The sequence below is a fragment of the Alligator sinensis genome, unplaced genomic scaffold, assembly GCF_000455745.1.
Source record: "Alligator sinensis unplaced genomic scaffold, ASM45574v1 scaffold38_1, whole genome shotgun sequence".
Taxonomy (NCBI): Eukaryota; Metazoa; Chordata; order Crocodylia; family Alligatoridae; genus Alligator; species Alligator sinensis.
This window is the reverse complement of record NW_005842179.1, coordinates 957,344-966,224: the sequence shown is the minus strand read 5'-3', so window position 1 is coordinate 966,224 and position 8,881 is coordinate 957,344. Positions and strand designations below refer to the sequence as shown.

Below are 8,881 nucleotides of genomic sequence, written 5' to 3'. Positions count from 1 at the left end.
GCAAAATTTGGGGTGGCTGCAGCCCCCTCCCCATAGCCCCTTCCAGCACTGTCATTGCCTGCCCCAAGCCCAGCCCCCACTGAGGAAAAAAGCCCAGCGCAGCTCTGGCTCCAACCCGGAGCTGCAGCCCACCCGCCCCACCCACACAGATCCAGGGACACATGCCACCCCTGTACCCTCCCAGGGTGCATGCAGAAGTGGGAGCCGCCCTCCCCCATGCTCCCCAGATGAGCTGCGGCTCTGCCCTGTGCCTTCTCTGTCCCGGCTGGGCAGTGTCTGCCCCTGCCCCTGCCCCACTACTTCCTCACCGCAGGGGGCATTGATCTGTCCCCCATGCCCTTTCCTTTCCCACTCCCCTTCCACCACACCAGACTTAGCAGCTGCACACATCTCTCCAAGATGACAGGCTCTGCTTCTTGCTGCCTGCATGCTGCGCTGTGGCTGCATGCACAGGCATTTATCGGCCAAATTATTGGCTGCATCTAGAACCTAAACCCTTATTTCCCTTGGACTCTTGGTATCTTTTTATGTGACTTCTATTTGCACAGTTTTTTTTCCAAGGACATGACATCACCATATAAACTGAGGCCTGACTGTACATTGCTTTTTCCCCTATCAGTGAAAGCAGAAGGTGCCCTAGGCATTATGCTTACTTTCATAGGAGCATCCTTATAAAACATAAAAAGTGCTACACAGGATCAGATCAAGGGTCCATCTAACCCAGTATCCTGTATCTCTCAGTGGCATTTACTGTGACTGATTTGGCAGGGGCAACAAAGAAGGGGAAATAATTCTTAACTAAAATCAATGGAAATAAATAATATTGACCAACCTGGCAATTATTTTTTCTGTCTTGATTGAGACCCAGTCATGAAGTATAAAAATGTACCGCTGTTGCCATTAAAGTGACACGCTGATAAGAAAGGTATGTGCACAACCAGAAACAATTTCCACACCAGGTGCAATTGGTTATGTCCCTTTTGGATGCAGAGAAGTTTTTCGCTGTGAACCATGTGACATTCCAGGCCCTACTACTCAGAAAAACATCCCAAAGAGGATATTAACACAAGCAGCACTTAGGACAGGTCTAGCTGGGAAAAGTGTCTCAGCTTCCTCTATCTTTCCAGTTGGGAAAGCAAAACAGCACACTGGAGATGTGAGGTAGTGAGGTTTCTGGCTCGCAGTTAAAACATCAAGCAGGCTAGGACGAGTCTGTAAATGAGGCATTTGTTACATCAACAGGACTATGCTGTTTCATAATTTAAACAACTTTGTGTTTCTGTATATCACACATTGCATGAAGAACAAGTTTGTGACCATAGCCAGACAATATAAGTGCCATATGCCCTGAATATAAAAGGAAATTAGTTAGTAAAAAGTATTCCATCAGACATTGCACTGTAATCCTATTTCACAGATTACTCCCCCTTTTAAATTTTAATAAAGTTCATCTCTTGCACTGTGGCACAGTATTTTTCCTCTGTATTTCTGAGGAATAGACTGGTTGGAACAGAAGACTCTGGAAAATCTTCTCATCTTATTTAGATTCCCCTTTTAATTCTTAAATTGTAAGCTTTGGGGAAAATGATGAACTCATTGGTTTTATGTTAGTGCGTAGTGCCTAGCACAATGGGACCCCTGGTCCTTGACTGAGATGTCTAGGTTTTACTACTACTACTACTACATTAAGACACTTAGCTTCCATTCTTGCACCTGCCACTGACACTCAGATGAGGGTTTATCTATACCACTGCAACAGCCGGTCCCGGGAAGGTCTGAGCACATCTGGCCTTCCTACATTCACGAGCTGGTTACTCCAGGCTTGTCCTGTGCCTATCAAGGCATAGAATGCTCAGATATTCAGGACAATTTGGGGAGGAGGGTATTGAAACTCTTCTGTATAACGTTTTCTTTAACTTATTTTCTATTATTTCATATGAGCAATTTTAAAAGACAAACAAATCCTCAAAGAGGTCTCAAAGCCTTGAATAAGCAAATTGTACAGTATAGCATAAGCCACACTTTATTTCCTAAGCAGGATCAGTAACCAGAGCTCATTGACAACTACAAATTGCAGAAAACAAAAACTGACCCTAGGAGGAGACTTGCCCACGAGCATAGGATGAACGCTCTTTCAAAGAGGGGCTCATTACCAGTGAATAACTATTCACTTCTGCTTAGCTACTCTAAGTCTTGCTTTCCTTTTAATGAAGAGCTTTGCTGTAATAGAATACTACACCTGCCCCACCACTGAGATCTCACTTTTTGCCTTGTGGAATTCATTAGTTCCAAACAGTTTTGAAATTCCTCAATAGCCAAAATAAAGGACTTTTATTTATAGTTTGAGGGTATTGCTCACAGCAAGAAGTGAATGATTATTTTTGCCACTTTTTGTACTTATCCTGGCAGCAATATAAAATTGCATATGAGCTGGTGTATCTGTATCTGCTTTGGTGTTATTACTATTTGTTGGATTTGTATTTAATAGCAGAACATAGAGAATGAAACCTAGGAAACTACCATAGCTTCTCATATACAAAACTCCTTGTTTTTGAACAGTAGAATGAACAAAAAAGAAAATACTGATAAGTAGCAGTTAGTAACTGAGTCTGTAGCAGGAACCTGTAGCATTCATGTTTCTGAGGAAGCAGTCAGCAAAAGTTTTATTTAAGTTATAAATAAAAAAAATTTAACAGTTTGATACCCAAGCTTATTAACTTGAAAGTACTGCACTAGTTAACTACCCTTTTATGTATCTCCATAGCATTTGAAGAAAACTAAATACCTGTAAGCATAGACTGGTGGACACAGGGCTTGATCCTGCAATATTACAAAGTTTTGCCATGTACCTAATAGGACTCAGGATCAGAGGATGAATCTATACAAGATGATGCTTTACTCAAGATTAGAGATAATTACAGTGCAGTAAGTGTCTCTGTCTACACATGCAAACTGCTTATTAGGAGTATCCACACGTTCATTAATGTGCAGTACTTACTGTGCATTTAGTTTAGTACTTGCTTAATGAAGTACTAACTAAATGTGCAGAAACTACAGTTACTGTACAGTAGCACCAGCGCATGGTTTTTTTCATGACAGTTATTACACAGTAGCCTAGTAATACTGAGCAGTAGCTTATTAGCACAGTTTTTTACCAGCATGCTACTGCGCAGTAGCTTAATAACATTGCACAGCAGCGTGCTGGTAAAAAAAACTGTGCTAATAAGCTACTGCGCAGTATTACTAGGCTACCGTGCAGTAACAGTCACGAAAAACGATGTGCTAGTGCTACTGTACAGTAAGTGTTTCATGTAGATGTCCCTACTTTGTAATAAATTGCTCCAATCTTGAGTAAATTTGCTATCTGTAAATACAAGTAGCAAATTTACAAGGAAACAATTACTGCACAGTACAATATCCGTAGACCGCCAACTGGGAACAGATGTGCTGCTGGGCAGCAGGGGACAGGAAATTGCTCCCTGCCCCTGGAAGCTGCCTGCTGCTGGGGTGGACTCCACCACCAGAGCCCGGGTAGGGACAATGTCTTCCTGCCCCAGCAGCAGGGAGCTCTCAGCCCCAGCCTCGGTTCCACATAGGCGGAGCCAGGGCTGGGAGATCTTATCTCCTAGCCTCGGCTCTGTGACCTTGACAAGAGTCTCCCAGCCTTAGCTCTGAGAATGTGGAACTGAAGCTGGAGCTCCCTGCTGCTTGGGCAGGGAGATATTGTCCCTACCCAGACTCCAGTGACAGAGCCCACCACTGCAGCAGGCAGCTGTCTTCAGACCCTGTGCTCCCTGCTAGCCCTTGGGTTAACAAGGGCTGCATCCTTGTTAACCAGCCTCCTGGCTGCTGCAGGAGGCTGGTGCAGGACTGGCAGGGGTGGGAGCAGACTACTGCCATGAGCAGTAAATCTGCTCCCACTTCCCTGCATGTGTAGATGGCTGCCCAGGGTGGGTATTTTACTCTGGAGTAGTTTACTCTAGAGTAAACCCACCCTGGAACATGTTCACATGTAGATGAATCCAGATAGAATGAGAATAGTTTAATTCTATTAGCTTGGTCTAGGTACCTCTTTACTTTGCATCCAGGATCTATGAGAATCAGCCAACTGTCTTTATTAACAGTGTTGGCATACAAGGAATAAACTCCAGAGCAGGCTAGTACTTGCATTTAAATTGTAAATACAAGTGCTAGCCTGTTCCAGAGTTAATTCATTTTGTGCATCCTAATAGGGGTACATGTGTAGATGTAGAGACGTTTACTGCAGACCTAAGTAGGCAGTTCCACAGTAACCATCTTATGTAGACATTCCCAACATTGGTTAATATTCTGAACGTTGGCAACACTGACTGAACCCAGGTCTTGAATCCCTATCCAGTCCTCTGCCTGCTATAACACCCTTTTGTCCCCTCCCTGTGGGAGTGAATATTCCCTATTGTAAATACAAGAAGTAGTCTGCTCTGGAGGTCTTTCATGCACAGCACTGCATGTGTAGATGCTGCCTGGCTGTTTGGGGCACAAGGATGCTTTAGTGCAGGGGCTGCCTGCCAGCTAGCCCCACAATGAAGCACCCTTGTGTCCCAGCCAGTCTCTCTGCAGCACATTGAGCCTGGTAGGAGCAGCCCTTGGCTGCTGCCAGTTGGGGCTGCTCCAACCAGGCTCAATATACTGTGTACAAATAAACTCCAGAGACTTTTGCTCTAGGCTGCATGGTCAAACAGTGCACCCAGGAGCCAAAAACTCTGGAGCAATACGCTCCAGACTTTATTAGTGTGCTTTAATTGCACATGTAGATGTGCCCTGTCAGTAAAGAATCAGGATAAAAGTGGCTATCAGTAAAGTCTATAAAATATTTAGCTACCACTAAAGACACTAAGTAGTCACAACTTTATCAAAGCTCTTGCAGACAGAACACAGCAGCACCATCGAGGGCACATCCAGATGAGTATGGACATGTGGTATGTCGCACTGTAGATTCATCTGTGGTGCCACACAGTACACGCGCAGGAGTTCTCAGCACTGCTACTTCGCAGCATGTGGGGGTGGGGGAGGAGGGTCGACTGCACAAAAGCAAAGTTGGGTGGTGCACATGGCACCACCCAAAATTGGAGCCTGGCTGGCCAGAGCCACACTTCAGCTGCTGGACAGGCTTCCTGCTGCAGCAGCACCATGGCTGAAACTTTGGAGAGGCTAGGGCTGGTCTCCATGGGGCATACAGAACAGTCTCCCCAGTGGTGGCCTTGCCCATGCCAAAGAGGTGGCTGATGTACTGCAAGAGCTAGCTTGGTGTCCAGGGAGAGGGGTGGCCACATGCTGGTGTCCTGCCACTCCAGGTGTGGTTAGAGCTGCTCCAGGAGGTCCTAGAAGGTGGCCCGGCTCATCCTGAACACCTCCAGTCACTGCTCATCATTGCAAGTGTGCTGGACAACATGCAACCACCAGTCCTGACTGGCCCAGAGATGGCTAGAGGCCCAGGAGAGCAATGGTGACCCTGGTGGTGGCATCCTGGAGCCTGTCATTGGCAACCCTGACAGGGCTCAGCCAGGCAGATGGCATCCAGGTGGCAGGTGCACAGTGACGGCAGCCCTGGGATGGGGCACGGTGGGCAGGCAGTTGTTGTGCATAAGGGAGCCAGGATGGGCCAGACAGCCATGGGCCAGCCTGCGATTGGCGTGGTGGGTGAGCAGGGCCAGTGCAGAGACCAGCAAGATCCTGAGGCACTGTCACTGCCAGGGGCAGGGGCTAGAACAGCCATGGCACAGGGAGGCACAGGCGATGAGGAGAGTGCTGCCATGTGCTGCTCCTGTGCTACACGTGCTGCTCCTGGCCAGGGAAGTGGCTGGCCATGGAGCAGAGAGAGGGGCTGGCTTTTCAAGTGAGCTACCAGCTGCTGGCAGCTGCAGCTGGAGCCCTGAGTTCAACCCAGTGGCAATGGGGGCCCATTGAAGGGTTGCAAGATGAAGGAGCAGTTTTCTGCTGGGAGCAGAAAATCTGTTCTCACATTCTTTCATATGTAGATGCCTGCCCAGGACTATTTACTTGTGAGTAGTTTACTACTCATGCCAGTGGGTGTGTCTACACATGCATCTGATGTGGGACCAGTTTACTTGCGAGTAAACAGTCTCAGGCAGGCGTCTACACGTGCAGGGGAGTGGGAGCAGATTTGCTGCCAATGGCAGCAAGCTGCTCCTGCTTCCTGATGCCCTGCAATGGGCCTCTGCTGCCACTGGGAGGAGTTCCAGGCTTTGGCTGAAGCTGCCAGCAGCTGGAAGCCCTTCTGAAAAGGCAGCCTTACTCATTGTTCCCTGGCTAGCCCCTTCCCTGGCTAGGAGCAGCATGAACAGTGCAGGGGCAGCACATGGCGGCTCTCTCCTCTCTGCCACCTCTTCGCACCATGACTGCTCCTGCTCCTGCTCCTGCCCCTGCCCTGGGCAGCAATAACCAGGGCCATGGGCTCCTGCTGGCCACTGTGCTGGCCCCCCAACACCGACCACTGGCTGACCCACAACCATCTGGCCCTTCTGACTTCCCCACATGCAGCAACCACCTGCTAGGCTGCCACGCATCATCCCAGGGCTGCCTCCAAAGCACACCTGCCTCCTGAACTCCATCTGCCTGGCCAGACTGCATCCCTTCTAATTGGGTCCTGGAATAAGAGTTATATTTACATTACTTAAAACATATCAGTAAAAACATGCATCAGTAAAAAAGTTTAGCTGTCAGTAAAACTGAAGATTGTCAGTTTAAAAAAAAAAATCCTTGGGCTGGCAACCCTGGGTTCAGTTGTCTGCTCTTCCAGGACTTCCTGTGTTCCAGTTAGCAAAACATTTAATTTGCTGATGTAAAATATCCATTTATGATTGTGAGGAAAAATATTCAGTAATAATAAGAGCCAGGTTCTTACATGGCCAAGTAAAGAAGAACTGGTGACACAGTGATGTTTACATGTTTTATTATACTTTTCTCGGTGATGCTCAAATTTAAAGCTACCATGAACTATAATGCACCATAATGTTCAAACCTGCTAATGAGCTAAACCATCTCAAGATCACTCTCATATTAAAGCTGTGTAAGATGCTGGGCACGTCTACACATGTGCTTTACTGCACAGTAGACTAATTTACTGCACAGTAAAACATCATCGTCTACACGTGTGCCGCAATTAGGGCACAGTAGATTAATTTACTCTGGCATTGAATAATTCCATCAGACACGGGTAGCATCTGATGGCAGAGTAAATTACTGTGCTTAAATGCATGTGTAAACGGTGACATTGGGCTTAGTTTCCTCCACCTCAAGTTGCACCGGAGTTTATTCAGTCATATTAATTGCATGTGTAGATGCATCTGCTAAATCTCAAGCAGCACTAGCACTGCATTATTTAGCAAAATCCTATAGGTCTCCTACATGCAAACGGACAAGCACTGGACTTCATAGTTATTAGGTTTCCTTACTAAGAATCTGCTCCTATTCCCAATGAAATTTCATCCTGGCCTGAGTTCAGTAGGAGCAAATGTGAAACAAGGGCAGAATTGGAAACTGCACAAAGTATTTACAGCAAATTAATCCTTATTCCTGGAATATATATAGTATATTTTTATAACAACTTAATATTTTGAAGTCTTTGAAATATCACTCATGAGCAACCGGTAAAGAGAATCACGTTTATAATGAAGAACAATAGGAGTCCAAGTGGAGATTTGAGGTCTAGAAGAGATTTGTTACTTAAACAAAATTTCCATTGAAATCACTGGCATTGCTGCCTGGCGATGGAAGGAAAGGATCAAACCTTTTCAGTCATTTATGTTGAACTCTGCGACATGGAGTGTAAAATCTTCTGTACATTTTGGTGTTTGCTATTTGCCTGTCTTCAGCTTTCTAAGATGTGAGGAGCTGCATCTGAAGGTCACCACTGCCATGATAAATATTTTCTTCTGAGACCAAGTGGTCTAAATATTAGTTTATGAAAATTCCTTCTCTTATTATCTCCACTTACTTCTTTTTGCACTTTTTGTCTTCCAGCTTCCTTAAAAATGTAATTCCTATTTCTGTCACATCATCACCCTTTAATCTGTCTTGAATGAAAGTAACTTCTGCAGCTAAATTAATCTGGAAAGAAAAAGGCCCAGTCAGTTAATTAAAAAGAAAAGTTTGTTCCTTTTCTCATCATTTTATTTTATTTTTTTCCACCACAAGAGGCCTCCCCTTTCTAAGCTTTTATTACAAAGGAATACTATAGAGATATTTGAGGACTGAACATAGTATAAAATCTAAAAATATGTCTCCATATTCATTTAAACTTATTTACATTTTTCACTATACTAACACAATGTCAATATTTTGATAGTAGTACCTAGTGGATGCATCTACACGTTAATTAATGCACAGTGGTTACTGTGCATTTAAAATTTAGTACCTGTATAATCAAGTACTAAATAAATGAGCAGTAACCCGAGGTACTGCCCAGTAGCGCTGGCAAACACCTTTTTAATAACGCTACTGCACGGTAGCCTAATAATACTGCGCAGTAGTGTATTAGCACTCTTTGTGCTGTGACACAGTACTGCACAGTATTATTAGACTACTGCACATTTAGTGTCTCATGTAGATGCACCCAATGTCAGCATGGTCATTTGGTTTCTTATGAGGATTTGAAACTTAAATTTGATGAGTTTCAGTTTATAATCTTACATTTTCCCATACAGTCTATAACAGTTATCAATGTGTTAATTACCTTATTAAAAGGTATCTGAATTTAAGATTGATTTACAGCCCTGTATATGATACTTTATACAATGCTAATTTTGTTGTACAGTAACTAAAATTTAAAAAAAGCAAATTGGATTTTTCATGCAGGAAAAAAGTGGTGCAAATTCATCTG

At 44.7% G+C, this 8,881-nt stretch overlaps 1 protein-coding gene across 1 annotated transcript in view; it reads right to left on the bottom strand.

Moving 5' to 3' along the window:
• Nucleotides 1-7,188: 7,188 nt before the first annotated feature.
• TRAPPC3L (trafficking protein particle complex 3 like) overlaps nt 7,189-8,881 on the bottom strand; it is a 56,241-nt gene continuing 54,548 nt past the window's right edge. Inside the window, exon 6 of the mRNA XM_006026156.3 lies at nt 7,189-8,109. Within this exon, the coding sequence (XP_006026218.1) occupies nt 7,993-8,109 (117 nt within the window). The 3' untranslated portion in view covers nt 7,189-7,992. The remainder of the gene's footprint in view (nt 8,110-8,881) is intronic.